A 22,646-nucleotide genomic window follows, 5' to 3' on the forward strand; every position below is an offset into this window, starting at 1 on the left:
CCAGCAAAATTCTTATGTAAACATATATCTATATTGTTTTAAGAGTGTTATTGTTATAAACAGTAACAATTTTGTTAAAAGAAATCTGATAAGGATAAGCGAAACATCGCACTTCGTTACATAATATTTAATTTTTTTATCGTCTTTGCAGTAATATAGATTTCCTGACCGACAAACTCTAAGTATCTTGTAATTGATCATTTGTTTTCAAAAACATCATAAATGTAAGAAAGATATTAATAATCTGCATTAAACACGAAAGGTAGTGGTTGGAGAGTCAGTGAATTATTCAATAGTCTATAAATATACTGGCAGCCTATTTTTCAAGCGCTGGGGGTGTGTCACAGGCAGTGAATTACTTTACATAATAAAGTCATTAATTTAATCTAATTATCTGTGTGGCGTGCATTACGCAACGCGCGTAATGCTTTTGTAGTAATTTTTAATTGCATAATAAGCAAATTTAAATAAATCATTTTTCCTCTGCTTACGGTTAATATTAATAATCGAAATTACACGTATAATATATTCATAAAATACTAATTAATGCATGGTATCTGTATATTTAAGTAATTACATATTTTCGTTTTAAATATTTTATTGTAGAAGAGGCTTACATTACAAATAAATAAATCTAAATCAATTTATTAACTTATAAAAGACATATACAATTTAATAAGTCAAAATATATATATATATACACGTTTCACTTATTAAAGGTAGTACTAATTTACAATTAAGAGTTATCAATTCACTGAGATCATCGGAGTAAGTTTATCTTCTGAATAAAGACTTGATCAAGTTTTTGTTTTAAGCTTTATGCTGAATTGTTTATTATTGATGTTAATGCGGAAAATTGTATTGCTCCGAACTTTATGTCGAAAAAAGAACAATTTACATCGTGTTATTTATAGACGTACAATAGTGATACAAACTAAAAGAAAGTACATATGTGTTTACTTTTCTTTGCAACCATATCTTTTAATCTGTTTCAACGACTCCGTAAAAAGTTCATTGCGGTAGACGGATAGTTTCATACTGGTCGACAAATAAGATAATGCTTATCAAGGTCACCATTAAGACATTAGATAGCGGAAAAACAGAGATAATGAATGATGTTTGGAAATTCATGTCTGTTAATTTATCACCCTAGATTCGAAAAATTTGCGAAACGATTATATGATTTACTTGCTTCGGGTCAATGAATCAGGATATCAATTCTCAATTTGTAATTTTATTTCACTGTAAAATGCAAAAGTTTTGTCGCTTCGATCGCTTATTTCGTAACTTCAGGTACAAAAGTCGCCACTTTGTTCCGGTACAAAAATATATTTACGTGAAATCAAGAATCTACTATTACACGATCCATGTATTTTTGTGTTATCATTTTAAGAAAGATTTATTTTAGTATTATTCTTAATTAATTTCTCCAACTTACTATACATAATCACGATTTCCGTATAAATACCGTGAGATCGTTTCATTCATTACTCGAACAGAATGATACATCATGAAAATGTTTAAATGTTTGTAGTTTGATTTTACGATAATATATCTTAACCAATTGTTTTCGACATATACGTATATATTTACATTTTAATCATATATATTCAAATGATTTACGCATAATCTTTAAGTACAATGTTTGTTAAAGCTTCCTCGTGTATAATTAATGTCGTTCCTAATTATAAAGATATTTATATTTATATACACTTACATGTTACATTTTATACTTAATAATTTGTTCAGTATAAAAGGTTGGCTTCTTACTTAAACAACAACCACTTATTCAATTACAATAGAAAAACAGTTTTTATCCCTTTCATTATTCAAATGATTAAATAATTTCATAAAAGTTTCGAACATGAAATTCATATCACTTTATAAATCTTACGATTAAAGATTCTAATGAAATTAATCGTTTCCATCTATTACAAAAAATTGTCGAGTAACATGAAAACTGATAATTGCTGTTACGCAACAATATTTTCATTCGATGAATTATAGTCTACTGATCTTTCAACCAATCACACGATTCATCTAGAAACTTATGTATTTCGTCTTAACGTACACCTCAATTTCGATTCCTCATTAAAAAATGTGATAAACACGTTGGTGTTTCGTATTGGCCATTAATACTGATAACGTACATCTTTCAACACCGTATCACAATTTCAAAACCGGAAGCGTATCGTTTCGCATCAGAGCTCGGTCGTGGCTACCCCCCAATATTGTTGCATCCGTGTGGTATCCTGTTCCAGGGAATCCAATCCGTTTCTTTCTTGAATGACGGCGAAATCGTATTCTAGATTATACGGCATCAACCTTTGCAGGCTGCCGAAGTAAGCCGCATTTGGTCCTCCATTCAGTAATCTCCTACCGCTGCCGAATCGTACGATAGGTGGCCGCGGAAGGGAAGGATTAAAGGATCTAGCGCTTCCGAATCTCTTCGATAGAAAAGGCAAATTGCCTCCTAATTGAGGGGTGGATCTCGATTGACCTCGGCGCAATGGGGTTCTCGATAAAGTGTCCAATTCCTTGTCGAATAAGAGCTGAGTATTCTGCTCGAGCATATATTCCCAGCAGCGAAACTGCTCCTCGCTCAAGGCGCCGGATCTCTCGGAGACGGTGTCCTCTTGTGCCCCGAAACTTGAAACCTATTAAAACGTTCCTTTCATTGGTATTTTACAAATATTTAGGGTAAGCGGAGGGAGATAGTTCATTTTTACAACACTAAAACTACCGAACAATTAAAGTGACTTATTTCCAATTTTTTATCAAAATTAAAACAATACGTTTCTTGAGATTCGAAGGGTATCTTAGTATTGCATTTATATAAATACACGAATTCAATTGAACATCTTTCGCTAAAACGTCTTCATAATTTAAATACTTTAAGAAAAAGGAATTCTGAAGAGAGTCAATTGGACCGGTCCAGTAGTTTTTGTGTTAAAAGGGCTGTTACATCATAAATATCATCATTACCTAACATAAAGAAGATGTATTTATGAAAGTAAATATATACAAAAAGGATAGTTAAATAGACTTCTGTGCAAGATTCAAAATGTCACTAAAAACAATTAAAAATATAAATATTTTACGATGTAAATGAGATCCGGAATTACCATAACTTTTAAGCAGTCGGGTGAAGTGTTTTATACTGTATAATGGGTCTTAAGACGTCTTGCACGTGTTTGGCTGTCTGAGTACTTTTATAAATAACATTAAATCACTTTTTAGTAAAACCACAAATTATTAAACATGCTGGCAATATTATAAATTACTCCGACTATTGACGCAAAAATTTCTCATTTCTCACACCTATAAATGTTTATTTATTATGGTGTGTTGTAAACACCTCACCCGGGCACTTACGTTAAAAAGTTTAACCTTACTTAAGGGCTAACACTAGAACAACCGTGCGATCAACATAATTAATATGTAACCCTTATAAAAATTGTAACAATACATTTTTATTCGGTTCCTTCATATATTAATTATTGTGTTGAAGTGAAACTATTTATTTTTCAAATCATTTCGGATATTTAACGCTTTCAAGATATCAACAATTGTTAAATAAGAAACTTGTAACCCGTAATTTTGATGGGTGTGTTTGTTCTAGTGTTAATAAATCATTTTATTTCAATTGTCTTCATTTACAGCGTGCCACGTTTCCTTGTTCGTTTTCATTTACCTTCCTTCCTCCGTTTTCGTGTACCAAGACGGTTTGTCTGGCTTTGTTCGTGGCCCTGGATGCCGCGCTTCCGGACCAGACCCTACCGGATGGATGTCTCGATTTAAAAGTGCTATCGCTGGCTTGATCGGATTGCCCGCTTGGCGAACTTCTGTCATCCTTGTACGGCGGGCTTTCGTTTTCTTGAGCAGGTCGACGGTTCTTGAAATACCTGCCGGATCCGTTATGAGCTTTGTTGGACCTGTATCGGAATATCGCGAATGTTTTCAGTTCTTGTCTTTGCATTAATAATGTGGCCTGGAAAGTTTTGAAGAAACTGAAACACAGTGCGTTGTTTAGGAGATGATCCCCGAGACGGCACGAGGGTAAGAGGGCTCTTTCACTAGGTGTATTGTTTATGGTTTTGATTGGTGACATGTAACCGTATTGACAAATATCAACTTAGTATCGAAAACGAGGAAAAGATAAAAGTTGACCGATTACATCCACATTCCTTCCAGGGTTCATCTCCTGAATACCGCACAGTAGGTGGAATAGTAGCGATGCGATCTTGTTCACCTGTTTACTATACTTTTCAATACGCCATTCAGGTAATAACCCTCATTCGCATGACAACAGCAAGGTCCCGGTGGCTTATGCGCAGCCGGCGGCACGCAACAAGGGCAAGGACAAACGCCGTCCGTTTGGTTTCTATTTTTTCCGACAGCGTGTCTGAGCTCTCTCATAACTTGATCCAAATCGCCCTGATTCGGCCCAGTTAATCGAACGACCACGATGCTCAAATTGTCTTCTGCACCGTAAGCCTGTGCCAGGTCCTGCAGTCTTTTAGCAGCTAACACCGGACTAGCTTCTGCCCTGGCTTCTCGCACGGCTTCCTGGATGCTTAACACTTCCCATAATCTTCGGTTCGCAATTATCACGAACTCGTCGTCATCCTCTAAATCGACCTCTTCGAATGTTGGGTCGGGAACTACTAAAGGGAACATGGCCGCGTTTCCTAGCTGATTTTTAACGGGAACTTTTTTGGGCGGGGCCAGACTTAATGGGCCAGCTGCTCTGCAAAGAACAGCTTTCGCGTCCCCGGAAGAAGCGACTTTCAAAGAATATCTCATTGGCGCTTTAGAGTAACCTTGTTGGGGATGAATTCTGACAATGTGAACCAGAGTCGTATCGATGCCATATTTCTGTCCTTTTTCCTTCAACTCTCTGTGAGCCGACAGCAGCGTATATTTTAAATATTCTTTCGATGTTTCCCGGACGGTTCGCTCCTCTAACAAGAGGCGCGGTATCATTTCTTGAAGCGCACTAGGCGCTTCTTGGTTGGAGCCGCCGTCGAATATACCGAACAACCCTTCCACGTTGCAGAACGATGGCATTCTGACTTGTGAAACGTATAATCTGCACATACGAATACATGAATATAATGGAAATAATATTTGTTTATGATTTACTTTATTTTTATCATTGCGTATTCATTTTGAGGAGCCTGAATTGCTTCAAGCATAATTATTTCTCTTTACTAAGTTTTATTTTATAAAATTTAACTATTCGTCGTTAGTAATATTTAAACAGACAAATTTTTAAATATAATATACTTTTGGACTCCATCTATATGTATAATACTATGCATATATATTCATTAATAAAACGGAAATTCAATTTCATCCTGCGTATTTTTTAAAATATTTTAAATTATTAAACTAAGTTAACGGTAAATGTGATCACAATAAAAAGTCTTATCTTACCCTCCATGCAATGGAACATAATTTTTACACGGATCATGTAATTTTAATATTTTTTTAAAATTATGTTTGATACGTTCTGTTTGATTAAAGATAGTACGCCGTTTTTTCTTTTAAAAGATTGAGATTTTTACCGTTCCCTGGAGCCCGCTGTTTCTGAAAATCCTAATCTCCACGGCTGTTCCGCACCCTTTTCCGTGGATACAATCTCCTGTTGATGAGGGTGAGAAGGTAGACTTGGTCTATTCTGTCCCGATACATCGACTAATGATATCGGTCGTTGGGATCTGTATACTTGGAATTGTCTAGGGTCCACATGGAGTCTTGAATTGCAGGATATATCCAAAAACTGTAGTTGGGGTGGCACTAAAGTAGCCAGATTTACTCTGTCCAATTGATTATGGGCTAAATCCAATACCTATATATCATTCATTTATTTAGCGTTTTTAGATTTTTTTTCGATTATTCTTTCAAGATTAATATTATTCAACTGTTGCTTTCATGACATTACCTTCAATGAAGTTGTTTTATTAAACGTTGGACAAGTTAAAAGTCTGTTAGAATGAACTCGTAACACACGCAAATGACGCAAATTGCCAACGTTGTCCGGCAGGTACTGAAGTCTATTTCCGGATAATACTAATTCCTCCAAGTCCCTCCATGAAGCTGTGCAACTAAAAATGGATTTTTATTTGTTATAAAATTTGAAAAAAAATGTGGAACATTTCTAAAAATTCATTATAAACTATATCTTATTACAAAATATATTGTAAAAATTTTATATTGAAAAAAAAAGAAATATATTGAAAATACTTTAAATCGGAATATTTTCTTATAGTTGGTGAAAGTTTTATATAAGGACAATTGATTTTTTATATCAAGGTGTTAATTAATCGTTTCCTTTTAAATATTTCCTGTAAAATATTCGCTGTAAATTGTAAGTTACTATAATTTAAAAGTTAATAAGCAGTTTAAAGGTGTTCTAAAGTACCTTTCAGGAAGGGTATCCAAAGTGTTGTATGCTATATGAAGAACCCTTAGGGAATTTAATTTGGCGAGAGTGTCCAAAGCGGTGTCCGTTAAACAATTTGCGGTAAGATACAATTTCTCTAAGCAATGGTTGGTCGATCGGTTTTTATTTCCATCCGCCAACGAAGGAAGTTCCGATAATCGATTGTTGGAGAGATTAAGAACCTTCATTCTGAGAAAAGAGTTACATAAGCACATTATCATTTTTGTCATCCCTAAATAGCAATCTATCAGAGAAGATATGTATTTTTTGTGTACTTTTCGGTATTGGCGAAAAAACTCGTCGGTAGAACCGTCAATGCATTGTCTTGCAATGTCAGGTGAACGATATTTAGGGGTTTCCTGGGCGGTGGTAAAGCCTGCAGCCTATTGTGAGGTAGATGAAGAACCTCTAGCCTGGACGGTTGGGTTAGCAGTCTGTCTGGGAGGGCTGTCAAAGCATTGTGAGAAGCAAAAAGGGCACGTAGCACTGGCAAATCCGGTGTCCATTCTGGAAGGGCATCTAAATTGTTACTGAAACAGATCCGATTTTGAAGATATGAGATGTTGCGACGTTAAAATTGCGGAAAATGTATGAATAAACAATTAGCTGTGGATCACGTGCATTTATGGCCAACATAACTTTGTAGAATGTAAGACATATTTATATTAATTAAAAAAGTGAAATAAATGTTTTATTTTTTTGTTTTAAACAATTGCTGACACCAATTTATGAAAATTAAAATTTCTTTAAATACCTACAATCCAATAATCAGTATCTTATCGTAATGTTTAAAAGAAATAGAAATAAAAATCAACTATAATATCTTTATAGTGCATTCTTTTTTTAATCTTTTTATCAGTATTACCGATAAAAAATTACTTTTCTACATTGTTTTACTATTATTGAAAGTATGGAAAATATTTGCATTGATAATTAATGCTTACAAAGTAATTAACAAGACGAATGAATGTTATGATTAAAAAATATTACATTTCTACATTATTTACGTTGATAGTTTCATTATTTTTACTTACTAAGAAACATCTAGGTGCTCGAGGTTTACTGGTATAGGTTCTATAGTCAATTTTTTTAATTCTGTAAAAAAGAAGTACTTTGAATTTTAAGTAAACTCTGAGTTCTTTTACAGTATACTGCTGATCGATGATACTCAGATTCAAGGAATACAAAAGAAGATCTTACTGTTATTTCCAGCAATAAGGGAAACAAGGTTTCTTCCACAGACTGTCAGTTCTGTTAAAATATTTCGTGCGCAACGAATGCTTCTTAATTCTTGAAGAGCACTGATGTTCAGTTTTTCAATGCTATTTTCACTGACGTCTAGATGCGTTAAATTCTTGATTAAAGCAGAAATAGAAACAGAGATGGTCAGTAATTGTTACTTTGAACAATTTAAATATAAATCTACATTTATTCCATTATTCGATACTTACTCCATAATTTCCTAAAATAATGTTTCCCTTCAACTGATTATTTCGTAAGTTGACTTTATACAAATTATTTTGATTGCTTCTTTCGTCTTTGTAAGTTTTATTATGATCGGCCTTTGGTAAAACATCCTAAAAACAATATCAACTTTATGTACGAAACAAATGTATTTAGTTATAAAATATTAAAAATTAAAAATTAATTGAATAGCTATATTACGAATGGTAATACTTCAAATAACAAAATAATTATTTAATTTTAAGAAATGCAAACAAATTTATAAAATTAATTCAATTGTATATAAATGTTAATTATTATTAAGAATTTATGAACATTATAAAATATTTTATGCACGTCGCAACTTGTTGTGTTAGTACGCTCCTGATGGTGCCCTGTTTTATAGTTTGACCGCTAGGTGGCTTCGGATATAATACTATTCTCGAAAGTATGATTACGTCGCAGACTTATATAGGCAAGTTCACAAGTTTGTATCGACACTCTGGTTTCCCTTCAAATCACGCATAAATCTTTCGCCTTTTACTAAAGATTTCCGTGGAGGGGAACAATTGATGAGTCTATGAACTAATTTTTTGTGAACCCGGCGCAAGCTGGGTCGTTATTACAATTCAAACAAAATTTTTCTAGAATTTTTAAAATGTACTTGTTGATTGCAACAACTTCAGTTGTCCCAACAATAACAAAATGTAGGGTATGAAATTACGTAACAGAGTTGTTATGAAAACGTGAAAGAATATTTCGAGAAGAAAAATACAAGTTTACATTACTAAGTTTAATGAATGATTTATTATTAATATCGAAATAATTATTGCATTGGTAATAATTATTTTGTTGAATATGTTTTTGTTTCTCTAATAAAAAAATATGATAAAAGAGTGTATAGTATTAATGCTGATTTAGAATTAGGACCTTTATATTTAACTATGAAAGCACTAGCATATTGCAGTTTTACAGAAAATTTCGTAATTTTTTGTCTTCAAAATAGACATTTAACTAACAGTTTGCCCCTGTAGTACTATAAAATTTAATTAAAACATGTATCTAGTGATTTCGATTTTCATCAAGACTTTATAGCAATATCTAAGAATTAGAAACTGTTTCTAAGTATTATTTACAAATAAAAAACATAAAGAAAGTCTCAATATTTTTTTTAGATATTTTACATTGAATACTCAGTGTTGTATGAATACTTTGTTATAATATGATAGTGCCTATCAAATAGTCGAAACCTTAGCATTATTATTTTCTTCTAATTTCAATAGGAACAAAATTATAATTTTTCGGTTACTAGATACACCTACAATTAGTACAACTTGTTCTCTAAAAAATAAAGACAGATAGTCGTACTACGTAAACATATGTAACGTTTATTTAACTCTATTTAAAACCATTTGTTATCGTTCCTTTCTTCAAAAGAATAATCAGTTTAACTACTTGCATATTTTCATACTTTTAGAAAGGATAACAATTTTTATTTTGGCGTAAGGTTGCATCAATTCTGTGAGTTACAAATATGAAACCAATCATAATGTTGACATATATGTTTCGAGTTTCGAAATTCGAATTTCAACAGTGCTTCGAAAACAATTTGAAATTAGAAAATACTATAACAAGATTCATTAAATGCATCGCAACATACCGTTAGCGTGAGGGCTCGCATGTTGAAGAAGGACGGCAGATTGCTGAGGTAATTTCCAGCTAAAGAAATATTTCTCAAATTCTTCAGCTCGCAGAGTTCGTGCGGCAGATGTTTGATTCCATTACGATCTAGGATTAACTCTTTCAGACTGTAAAAAAGGAAATTATGCATTTATATATTTGTTTTTGAATATCAAAACAAATTCGCATAAACGTTCCCATATTGCATGTTTGTCACTTAGACTCAAACTGTTTGTTGAAAATATAGTTAAATCAAATTAACGTGATGAGAAAGAAAAATTTAAAAGACGTTCCATATACTATGCCTAAGAATGTGTATACATTTTAAAACAAAAATTCCAATCATAAACTTATTTTCTTTTAATTTCTCTTAAATTAATATTCAAAGAAAATAGAAATAAACTGTTTGGCTTGTTTAAACGCTCACTTAGAACGAGACAGCAGATCTTTATGAAAAATAAAGCTTTTGCAGTTTAGAGGAACCCTGTTCAATTAGAAACTGATTTCTTTCTTTAAGAATTTCAATAAGTTGAAGTGAGTAGAAAGTGATTGTTTCATCTAAGAATTTTAATACGTTTGAAATAAGGTAACAATATTCGTAAATTGTTACGAACATTTCTGCACTTTATATTCCATGCACTCATATTTGTCTGTATAAATGCATAAAATCCGTTGTCTACTTACAATATTCATTTCTATTGTATAATATTTTCGTAGCTGAAGGAGTGATATAACTTTTCACGTGAACTACGAAGAATTTACAATAGCATATTTAACTGGATTATACATACAACGTGTTTAGGAGATTTGCACAATTTCATTTTCACTTCCGTTAAATAAATCGCGTGTGAATTCAGTTTCACCTCTCTGTAATTTATATCATCTGACGCAATTGTTGTTCATTAAGCTCTTTTCGAAAGTTCTTCGCCGATAATCAATAAAAGTCCCAACTTTTTCATTTGATTATTTGTTACAAATTGCGCGGCATTTCCGGCTTTGAACTCGATTGAATAAATCCTGTTAAATTAGCATTACAGTTATGGCGCAACGTGGTTTAACGTGAATGCACGTTGCACCCTCGTTGCACGGACAAACGAATCGGTGAACCTAAACGGACGTGCCGCCCACAGGATGTGCACTTGAGTAGAAAGTTTCAAATTATGGTGAAAACCTTCCTCTGGTCATAAGCATCTGTGTCATCGGACGAACTTTCAGTTTTTAAAGTAAGATCGAAAACATTGCGTAGTAAGGTAAATGGATTGAAAATGGAAGAAAACCTACAAAAGATATACCGGCGCGCAGGTTTCTCTCTTATAGTCTCTTGTAATTCACAATATAATGCACCAAATAAAAGTTATGTGACTATGAACGTCAAGTTATTTTAATTAAACTTATAAAGATGAAATTATAAAAGTTTAATATTATTCGAAACTTTTTATTTTCTAAAGAAAGTCTTTAAAGTGTAGAATTTTTACCATATAAAATTTGTTTCGTAGTAGAATATGTTTAAAATCAAATTTAGAGAATATAAAAAGTGGAAGAATTAGCAGTGTTTAGAAGTTTCTATACTGGTTTATTGAAAATGATGAAAATCAAGGAAAGCTGTAACTACGTTAACTATTCCACAGTAAATTACATCATTTTGGAAGAATCCATTTATCATGTTATTGTGTTCTATTTTAAGCAATGATGTACATTGCGATAACAAAATTTAAGAAAACTGTTTCAAAACATTTAATAATCAAAGATGATAGTTGGTTGTAAAACATTAGTAGCATTTCGATAATTTCGTAGTGTGTATCGAAACTATCAAACGATTTTCATATTATTTCACAATAAAGAAAATGTAAAAGGCAATTTCAATCTCTCACATTGATCGTGAGTTATAACTATACCCAAATTTGATCAAATAATACGACAACTGCATATGTAATCCCTTATTCTTCGAAAGTCCTCGATCTGGATCCTTTTCTTCACTTTGTAACTTCATGAAGTTGTTATTAGATTCTTTCATACGGGCAGAATCCTCAAGCACGCACTTGCTTCCACAACACGCAGCTACTTCTCACCTTCTGCACCATTCCTAGTCCTCCAGCCACTGGTGTTTAAAAAGCAAAGACGCCTCTGTAGATCTGGAGTGTCCTCTCAAGTATGCCGAGATGCTTTTTATCTGAGACACTGCATCTTCAAGGAAATTTCCTTCGCATTTTCCAGCCGTGCATAATGTATTAAAATATTCACCGATTTCTACGGAAATCCCCTTGTCCAGTCTGAGTGCACTCCTTGTTAAAGAATTCCTCCGCTGTTTCTAGGCTCCGTAGACAGTGGAAATACACAAACAGCAATAAATTTTCCACAGATCGTAACATCCGTTGCTATGTCGAAATTGGAATATTTAAATACAGTCTTCCATGGATCAAGCGAAGTAGTTTATTTCCTTTGATCCTCTAAGTTGCAAGTTTTCAGATGTCTCGAACACTTCAACGTAAGTATCTTGTATTGTGCTACCAAATGGTTTAGAGTTTTTCTTCGCAGACACGTCTAGTTTTACCACAATGAAAGTATGCTGAATTGCTTCAAGGAATAAGTCCGTAACGCGATAGTGCACACTCGCGCAAGTTCTTCGGGGGACTAAGAAGTCCGGCGTGAGGCGAACCATGTTCGAGGCAGTCCTGATACAAGGAAGAAAGAGGGAGGCTAAGGATGGCTGACCAGCCTGACGTAACAGAACAGTCGGATTAGTTTCTGGTTGTGGAGCGCGAATCGGGTCTATGCTAATTCCTTGCCTTGCGGTCTGGTTGTGTACCAACAACTAGCGACCAGTGGTCGGCAATTGGTTGTTCAGTAATGCATCGGCCCAGTTACATTACGGAACCTTGAAGATTCTTCACAGTGTACTACCAAAGAATTGGGTGTAAAAATTGGTCAATGAATAATTTAATGTTGGCACTGATTCGCGTTCAATGGTACTGCGGAACCTTACTTATCCGAACCTCGTTTATACGAACCAGTAAATGCTGAAGCTCTAATATATGAATTCTTAACTGAACCTCTTTTAACCGAACTATTGCCAAGCGTTATTCTTAGCTATGCGAACATGTAACATATTCTATGCAGGGATGGCTTGATGTCTAGCAGAACAGTATAGAGGCAAGAGGTGTCATTCTAATTTATAGTTTTGTACTTTTGATTGGTTACGTATAGTTGTACTGAGGAATAGTAAATTAGCGATTGAAAATATTAGGCATTAGGAAATAAAGCTAATAGGAAATTGAGTGAGAACAAATGATGACTGATCAATCAGCTGAATTTCAAAACCTAGCCATTAAGTGATCTCCTAGGAGTATGTGTAGTTAAAATATGTACGCGCTGATATAACTGAGAGTAAATGGGGTTGTATATATTAAAAACAAAAAAGAATCAAGTATGCAAATAAATTCTATTATCCGAACGTCACCAAGGATCGAGCTCTTTTATTGGAATAAATAAGATCAGGACGTAGGGATGGTAACATAACGTGGGCAATAGGACTTAAAGATATAACGAAAGGAATTGAAGTATAAAATGAGATTATATATAATTCACGTTTCGAAGAATAATAATGTTTAATACGTATAATGCGAAGCGTTGAATTGTTGAAAAATGAAGATAAGTAAATAACATAAATAGAAAATTACGTTTTTCCCAATAAATAATTCTAAAACTTTGTAAAAATTCTACAACTGGTTATAGACGTTAGTCACGAAAAATTGAATATGCATTAAAAATTGTTGAAGATATATACGAATTCAACATTTGAGCATTTAACGACCAAATAGAAAAATAAACATTTCTATTGTTTGAAAATACATATTCTACCAAACAATTGTTTACCGTCATCAACTAAAGCAGAGCTATTTCAATTATCCAAAACACAAACTATATTATCCAATGAAAGAATTACATTACAAAATTCGAGGTAATATGAGATAATCGGGTCTAAAAATACAACAAATAATAGGATCACTGAAACCAATTAGCATTAGGGTTTTTAATGTTTATAGCAACAGTGTTCTAGTTAGTAAAACGACGTTTAAAGCGTGTTCACGCTTTTGTGTAAAGGAGACCAGGGATACACGATCTTTCTGATCAGACTCTACGATCGGGAAGCGATTGCACGGTTTCACCGGTTGGTCTCTTGTATTGTTCCGCGAATGTGGAGCAACCGGCCTGTTTAAAGAAGAAATTCAATGATAAGAAGCTTCTAAATGACGCTTCTTCCGAAAGGATTTCGTTCCATAGTTGGGAAACTCGAGACTGTTAGATACTTCTTTAAAATTCCCTTGTATCTACAACTTCCAAGAGACACCGTTGAATATTTTAAATGGTTCTTCTGCCCTTTCAGGAAACCAAAGCTCCGGATCCTTTCGGGCATTTTCCAGTTATGATACAGCTCCACCTTTTTTTCTCAAGTTCGTATCATTGAATCGTCGTATACATTGTTAACATTAATTGGTTATAAGGACGAAAATCTTTCCACCTCTTGTAAATAATGGAGTTGCTAATGAATACCAGTCCTTTTTTTATGATTCGTTTCTGCATACCGCTCACCGGAGACCCCATTAATGTTTTAAACTATTCTTTTGTTTCGTTAGAAGAGCAGGAGGCCAAACAGTATGAAAGCAGCTGATCCTTTTGCGAGTCTTCGCTTTAAATTTCTTTGTGCAATGAAAAAATTCTGCCTTTGTGTACACACTGATATTAAACTTTTAAATCACATCCGAAGCTGCCTGACGTTTTCAATTATTTTAACGGAGAACGAACGTTTTGCTGTGAATATAAAGCAAATCATTAATTCGTAATACTTACGTAGTGAAATATAAAAACTTGACAGTATGTACTTATACAACTGTACTAGGAAGCAAAGGAATTAAAAGTAAATATGGCTACTGAAGTTTTTCTTCGATATAATTCTTAAATAGAAAGCTTTTGGATTTTGTTGCATAAAATATTTTATGTATTCTTTTTACCTGTAAATCTTGAATTATTTTTATATTTTCCATACAATAGTCTTTTAAAGATTGAATAATTTGTTTAATCAGTTTGAGATTGTTTCTTCCTTTTATAAATAACTTTATGTGCACGTAATGGAGAAAACATTGGTTACAAGAAATAATATTTTCTTACGCTTTTCAAAGGCATAACGTCTGCATATTTTCAAATGATTACTGTATTGTGAATGTAATCTGAATGATTAATGCTAACTAAAACCGATCTTCCGTATTTTCGAAACAGAAGAAAGTTGGTTATTCAATTCCTATTTTGATCGTTAACTAAACCGCGTTTACTGGAATACTTTAGTAACATAGAATTAAATATCCAGTTACGCTATTTGGAACAGTCGTTTCTCTCTTCAATCTTTGTTAAATATTTGAAACTCCTTAAGTTATTTCTATTAAAAGCGTTCAAAGTTAGAAAGTCTTACTAGTTCAAGATTGTTATGCAACTTTTCGAAAACTATTTTTCATTGATAGTACGAAGAAAAACTTATTGTCATTTAAAATTTTTTATAATAGATATTATAAATATATTGGCATATATTTTAATTCTAAAATTGGTGAAAAGTGTAGGAAAACATGAATTAATGTTTCTGAAATAGCACAGAATTGTAATAATTTAAATACTGATGATAGAATTCGAGTAGGAGTAGTAAATTGATTTATTGTTGCAACTAATATCATTGATACTGAATGTAGAACACTTAGAGAAAAACGTAGAGAAATGGAGCATTAATTCTTAGTGTTAATTACGAGAGGTCATGGCTAACAAAATTTTTATGCTATCATTAAACTAACTCGTAAAACGGCACGATCGAAATTATCGTAAAAAATAGAAATATAAGGTCAGATAAGAAAATGAGTATGTTCATCGTTAATCAGTAACATAATAACATGCTTTTTTAAAACGCGTTTTTCAATACCACACTATAAACGCCACTATTATTCACTTTTCAATTTATTCAACATGCATGTTGCGCATTTCATCTTTACCCACCAATTTGTTTGAGCACATCTGCGAGCTGGATTTCAATTTACAAATAAATTCAATGTTCTCCAAAAAGCATTGTTCCCTCAAACTCCGGAATTAAATTACTATAATGTTTCTGCTGGTATGCTACACATTCAGGAACTCCTTTTCTAAAATTATTATTATGCCAACGCGCCAGATAGGTTAGCTCGAGCAAGTTTTTCCTTTGAAAATAACATGTATTTTTAGGATTATGCGCAGGTTTAAAGACATTTTCAACGTATTTTTGTGAACATATATTTTATTTAACAACAATGGAATTTAACAAAAAATTTTAGAATACGTCTTTTAATTTTGACTTGACAATTTTAATTTGAGAAATTGTGTAATAATTCTAGGAATTGTTACTCGTTTTATTTCTTTATTTGAGAGTTTGTAAGATTGTCAATTCATATCCTAATGGAAAGGCTGCTATTTCCTGCTATTTTCTGCTGTTTCCAGGTTCAACTTCAACACTTTCTATTATTTATTGCTTAGCAGCGTATTCATATCTTTTTATTGCTTAACATTACAAAACAGTAGAGTTTTTCAATATTTCCAGACTCCATGCCCAACGGAGTCGTATTAGTTTGTAACTACTGTAAAAAGAATCTAAGATATAACAAATAAAAAGCTTTTCTACCTTCTTAAGGAAAAATAGATCATCTTCAAAATAACTGGTTCCACTGAAAATGATGTCAGGAATGTTTTATTATTACCTAACTAAAACATCGTTTAACCCTTAATAACCCAGTAAGTTTTTGTACTGTGATTAATTTGTAGAAAATTGTTCAATTAAAACGAACGTGTTTTCTTCGAAGAAGTTTTATGAAGAATTACATGTTTCTCTAAAAAAATAAATCGTCTATCGTTGAAAAAGTTAGCACCATTTAGAGTTTTAAGATGACGTGTTTATTCGTCAAATGCAGTTAACCCTTTGCCCTATGACTCATTTCGTAACTATGATCGATACAACTATTTTATTGTTAATAATTTATTAGGAAAAGGGGAAATGTTTATACTTATTCTACGTCTACGTGTACTCCAAAAGTTAACGATTGGTAATAGAAAGGTAATTTTTAATTTATATTTAAAAACAATAAATAACATTTAGATTTCTCAAATTGAGTTTGATATTTTGGTCACGAGCCTGACACGATATTGTATGTCAAGGGATTAATTGGTTAAAACTGATTGAAACCGAAATCCGAGCAGTGACGGCCACGCGATTATTGGAAAGTTTCGCATTAACTCGCGGTTAGGTCGTTCTAGCTCCGCAGTTTCTGCACCACTGCCCCCCGATGCATGACTTCTGCCGGGCGTGTTGCCCAACTCCATTCTACCGGCAAGCGGAGAGCTAGCTTAGCTTTTACAGTCGCAGCTGTGTGCATACGCTACGCCTCGTGCCGCGTTTTCTTTTTCCGCGGAGGCTTCGTTCGTGCACGCGCGTCTTCGATGTGTAACCGAGGCCCGTGTATCGGCGCGAGCTCGTGCTCACACCGTAGTTCCTTCTTCTCCGGGATCCTCATTTCCGTTCAGTGGAAAGCAGTTTTCGAGAGACTTTACGTAATTTCCGCTTTAATTACACCGGCCTCCGGCCATCGTCGGCCCAGATCAACCGAATCGGGGATTTTATTGGCGCGCGACGCATCGCGGATCGTCCGCGCGGAAAATAGACGCAAATGACAGTCGCGAAACCGGAGCACGTGTTCCAACAGCTGACCGTCGCACGGACTAACGAGCGCGAAACTTAAGAGGTTTCAGGTCACGGAAGCGTAATTAACACTGAAACGACTAGTCAAAATGACTGATTTCGGTTGTTTTGTTTTGCGAGTATTGATACCTCCAAAACATTGAATATTCAAAATGACCTTGAAAATAAATGGTTTCACTTGATGACTATAATGAATACCTGAAAAAATTGAAAATAATCTATGAAAATGCTCGGTAGTTCTAGTGTTAAACTGATGGTAACCGATACGTCCCAATGCATTTTAACCCCTTGTCCTATGAGTTATTCCACAACTGTGGTTGATACAAGTACTTTGTTATTAACACTACATAAGTTTACTGAACGCGTCAATCTGACGAATATTGAATTTTAAGAATATTATTTAATAAATGTTTCTGTTGATTTTGATTGATGCAATAGCATAAATGAGTACTTTAACTGTATAATCTTTAAAACTCTAATTTCCAAAATCTAAATAAATGAACATCAAGTCTTTTAAGACCAATAGAATAAACTGTACAATAAGAGTCCGTAAACCTAGTGTTAATAATTTAGTGGAAACAGAGAAGGATTTGATGATTATTCTATGTCGACGTTTGCTCTTGAAGTTGAAGATTGATACTAGTATTTAATTTGTATTAACCAGTTAACTGCATTTGGCAAGTATACGCGTCATCTCAAAACACAAAATGGCACTAATTTTTTTAATGATAAATTATTTATTTTTTCAGATGAACATGTAATTCTTCTTCGTTTTGTTTTAGCTTATCGTTAGAATATATTATAGATGTATTTGCCCTGCGTTTAACAAGTATACACCTTATTATTTGATTTTATTGCATGCACAATGAGAGATTTTTCAACCTAAATTTCATAGTTAATTGGTTAAAAATAAATAAATAACATTCAGATTTGTATCGAATTCGGTGTAATATTTTCATTACGATTTTGATACGATATTATAGGAGAAGGAGTTAAATGCGAGCGTGTTGTCTCGGTATTGATCTTTTCAGGACGAATGCTGTTATATTGGTTTTAATAAGTTGTGGAAAAGAAATTTAATTATTCGTACGATAAGAGATCAATTATAATCCTAATTATTGCAGGATAATAATGAAAAGTGGTTAAGGTTAATAATAAGTTAAAATTGTATATATAATTAATGAAAAATATGTAAATATAGATTAATAATTTTAATAATTTTTTAATAAATATTATTACTTTAAATCTTTTAATGTATAGTATTATTCAAATTTGCATTCATTTTTTTGGTATATCTATATTTTTCATGTTTCAGATAATAATATAAATTACTAGTATTGTGGTAAAGAAAAACCTTTCTCTACTGACGATTGTGTACGTTTCTATTCAGTAGAAAAATTATTCAAAGATTAAATTAATCAAAATAAAAGACTTTTTTAATTATTATTAGATTTCTTCTAAATCTAGTCCATTCGCATAAGTAAGTTTCTAGATGACATCGCGACCTTAGATTTCTCACATCAATTCTTGTTACACGTGAGTTCCAATTATTCATGGTGCAGGTGATTAATTCTAATTAGTACTCTGTTGAACAGATAAGAGCTTTACCGGTATAACAAAAATGGGCAAATAATATACTTGGTCTAGAGGTTTCTTCGTTCAATTAACGGATAACTTCTTGTTATCGTTGTTTGTAAGATCTCTTGATTTATCGATAGATCGACGATAAACCTGATTAAGCTTAATAAGTAAACTGAATCTTATGTATCAGTGAACGATGTGTTCTAAGAGTGCGATAGAATTTCCAGTGTACACTATGAATCAGAAAAATGAAATTTGAGATTAAAAATGTTTTTTTGAGCTTATGGTTCTATTATTATAAAATAATTATTTTAAAATATTATATTGATATAATATAATTATATTTAATTAACTGTATTATAATATTACTGTAGAATTATTATAAAATAATTTGCACGTATTAAAAAGAATATGATCTTGTGTTTCTATCGTTATAATGAAGTGTTTATAATTCTTTTAATTCTCATCTCTGCATGTTTTAATTTATATAATTTAAAAATATATGACAGTATTAGTAAGTAAATAACAACTACTTTATTTGCTTTTCTAAGGTGTACAGCAGTTTGATTTTATGGTTTGAATTTTTGAATATGGTCTGAAATGTTTTTATGTTATGAATTTTTGAACGAGAGTATTGAATATATTTTTCACTAACAAAAGAAGGAATTTAATTTGTTAAGATCATGTTTGGCGATCGATCTGCCAGTTGGATAAGTATTTAAAACTGAATAGTATCTATACATGTTTTTTTTCATCTTGTAAAAGAATATTAATATGCTTTCTGTTTGGAAATACTTACTGAAGTTTAATTATTTACATTCATAAACAAATGTTTCGTAATTTGAAACATTAAAGGTGTTTCCAATTCTTACAAATGTCACGATTACCGTACTATTTGTTATGTTATATTGATTGTAATAAGTAGCTTTAAATATTTTAGACAATACTGTATACGTACATAGTTTATGAACATACAACTTTATAACTTTTGTAAATAATACAATACTATATGATCGTGAATGATTGAAAAAAATCGTATGCTGACATTTAGTATTTCTGTTAAAGTTATAATAGAGAACATATGTAAATAATATATCATATTTTCATTCTTTCACACGACTGAAAACATTCCTTTAGACAGACATTCTCTATCAACAGACACACTACTTCAATGTTCTAGGCAAGATATAAAATAAATTAAAAACAGTATATGTTTGATTATTATGGTTTGTTATTTATAAACAACGTTTTTATTTATAATCAGAATTTGTATTGTAATATATACTGATTTAGACACCTGATTTTAATAAGTACATCTTCCAATGTTTAGTAACTTACTCTGACTTTGGCACATCGAAACTTAGTATTAAATGATCAGAGAATTACGATGACTTTGGAGAAGATAATTACATCTATTTTATCAAATCATAAACCACGTTGTGACTTCTAAAGTAATATCAACAAACATCTACCAGGAAATAATGCTTTGGGAATAAATAATAGAAATAAGTAAATAATAAATTTTCTTCAAGGGAAAAGGAATGATGCAAAATTTTATCCACGTCTGATTTTGTGCATTGATTTTTTGAGGAAAGAAATCATATATCATTTTAACTATTTATATAGAATTTAAAAATTTTATTTAAGAATTTTTATCTAAGTGTTTAAGCAATTGGGGTGAAATATTTCGAATTCTTTATAAACATTAAAAAAATACATTTCTCGATCTGTATCTATAAAAATACACTATATTTTATAATCTGTCGTAGAAGAGTCTTCTTAATATAAATACTTGAAAAATAAAAAGTCTGGAATGAATCAATTTATTCGGTCTGGTAGTTTTAATGTTAAGTATAGTGCATAATTGTAATAAGAAAAATTTCATTTGTTACTAAATTGATGAACTATCGGACAATTAGAAAGCAGTCCGGTATTAATTTGATTGTTCGAAGATGATGAGTTACGGACCTGAGACTTTAATTGATTTACAATTCAGTTTGCGTATTGCTAAATCAAATTATTTAATAATTTCTTGGAGAAACATCTGTCATCTTTTTAATAATTGTAAAAAGAAGAAATCAGGAATGGGTCATTTTAACCCGTCTGGTAGTTTTAGTGTTAAAAAAGTAGTTGATTAAATTTGGATTTAACTATTTAGTTCTCGGTGGCATCTCTTTGAAACCACATATTTCAATATCACTAAATTGCGAATCAGTAGTCTAATCACGAAGCTACCAGTATAAAATTGATATAGTAATAATCGCCTATTTTTTTAACAGTTAAAATAGCATTTTTTAGAAAAAAATTGTATTTCTATTAAAAATGATAAGTTAGTCAATGTATATTGTGAAAATAAATATATTCTTCCTAAAAAATTTTTATTTGGGACGTAAAGGATCAAATTGTAAATTAAAAATGGTTTTCTTAATGAAGAAAATGTAACATGAGTTTCTTGCAGCAGCTACTTGTGGAACGTTACTGCGAACGCAATTTAACAAAATTAGTTTTACATACTTGATAAGCTGGCTTATGTCAGCCGGAATCTTCTCGATTTTGTTGTCTGATACATTGAGGTAAGTTAGCCCCCTGAGCTCCAGTAATTCCCGTGGAATTCTCTTCAGTTCGTTGCTCTCCAGATGAAGGATATGAAGTTTCGGAAATCTTCGTTAACAGAGAATTTAATCAAGTTACTATCGCAATAGTTGTAAACAAAGTTTCTTTTATAAAATCTCATGGTTTATAAAAAAAAACTGAAAATGTGAATACATATAAATAATAAAATTCATACAGTTCTTATAATTCATGGAGAGTTGAAAGTTATTAATTGAAGTTGTTAATTGAAGACATTTCGTTACATGTTTAATGATTGTTGTTTTGCAAAAACTATAATTCTTTAACGATAATGATTTGAGGCTTTAATTATTTCATAAATGAATTACTATAATCTATTATAAGAATAAATATAAAAAAATAATAAAATACTGTTACAAGATTATTTAGGTGTCATTATATGTTTATTATTACTTTTTTGTACGATCTATGTAATTATACAAATTGTTTCGCGGTTGTTAATTAACTAAAGTATCAGTGATTGTTATTTAGAAAAGAAATTGAGATATTATAACAGTGTGTTTATATAAAAATTATTGCAATTTCTTATCATTTTCTTTGCAGAAATTAAGGTCATTATATTGTGTTTTGTTAAATTGATGAAGTAATTAGAAATAAGTGTCATTGTTTACAGATTATTTAAAACAATATACTGTACCTGTGTAGAAGTATTAAATTGTTGTTGGCGTTTGTAAGTTGATTTTGGCTTAATACTAGTTCTTCAATGGCGGGGAATGCTATAGCACTCTCAGGAATTCTCGACAGTCCTCCGTTGCTAAGATCCAGCTTCTTTGGGTACGATGACAATTGTATAGCCTATAATATCACGAAATCTCGTTAACCTAATAAACTGAATGAGAATAGAAGCAATTTATACTTGTTGTTTATCGTTTTAAAAACTGTTTAGTTTTAACAGTCAAGTATATCTACTATTTTTACTATTAGAATTTGTAAAAAATATTAAATAAAAATACTAAGAACAATTACTATTCAATTTTAGATCTTTATACGAATTGACTATTGTTGTTTTTACAAACGTTAATCGAATTGAATGATTTTATTGAATTAAGAATAAATTGAATGTCTTATTAAATTTCATTAATTATTTTTATATGTTAAATATTA

The 22,646-nt window shown here is 31.8% G+C and overlaps 1 protein-coding gene and 1 non-coding gene across 2 annotated transcripts; one reads left to right on the forward strand and one right to left on the reverse strand.

The window, feature by feature from the left end:
* Positions 1–629: 629 nt before the first annotated feature.
* Phlpp (PH domain leucine-rich repeat protein phosphatase) lies at positions 630–22,333 on the reverse strand. The gene is made up of 13 exons (XM_031994452.2): positions 22,180–22,333; positions 21,426–21,572; positions 9,552–9,699; positions 7,900–8,025; positions 7,649–7,802; positions 7,483–7,543; positions 6,724–6,978; positions 6,428–6,637; positions 5,948–6,110; positions 5,571–5,854; positions 4,253–5,092; positions 3,695–3,935; positions 630–2,657 (listed from the first exon to the last, which is right to left on the reverse strand). The coding sequence occupies exons 3-13, from the start codon at positions 9,570–9,572 to the stop codon at positions 2,202–2,204; spliced, it is 2,811 nt and encodes a 936-aa protein (XP_031850312.2). The 5' UTR covers positions 9,573–9,699; positions 21,426–21,572; positions 22,180–22,333; the 3' UTR covers positions 630–2,201.
* LOC116435267 (U5 spliceosomal RNA) lies at positions 8,389–8,509 on the forward strand. The gene has a single exon (XR_004236730.1). It is a non-coding gene; the product is annotated as a U5 spliceosomal RNA (small nuclear RNA).
* Positions 22,334–22,646: the final 313 nt, after the last annotated feature.

The sequence above is a fragment of the Nomia melanderi genome, chromosome 11 (assembly GCF_051020985.1).
Source record: "Nomia melanderi isolate GNS246 chromosome 11, iyNomMela1, whole genome shotgun sequence".
NCBI classification, from domain to species: Eukaryota; Metazoa; Arthropoda; class Insecta; order Hymenoptera; family Halictidae; genus Nomia; species Nomia melanderi.

Excerpts from the sequence above, each read along its gene's own strand:
- Phlpp (XM_031994452.2), bottom strand. The coding sequence starts at position 9,572 with ATGCGAGCCCTCACGCTAACG. Across the intron at positions 5,855-5,947 it reads ATAAAACAACTTCATTGAAG|GTATTGGATTTAGCCCATAA; the intron begins GTAATGTCATGA and ends AATGATATATAG. Across the intron at positions 2,658-3,694 it reads ACGAAAACGGAGGAAGGAAG|GTTTCAAGTTTCGGGGCACA; the intron begins GTAAATGAAAAC and ends ACGTTTTAATAG.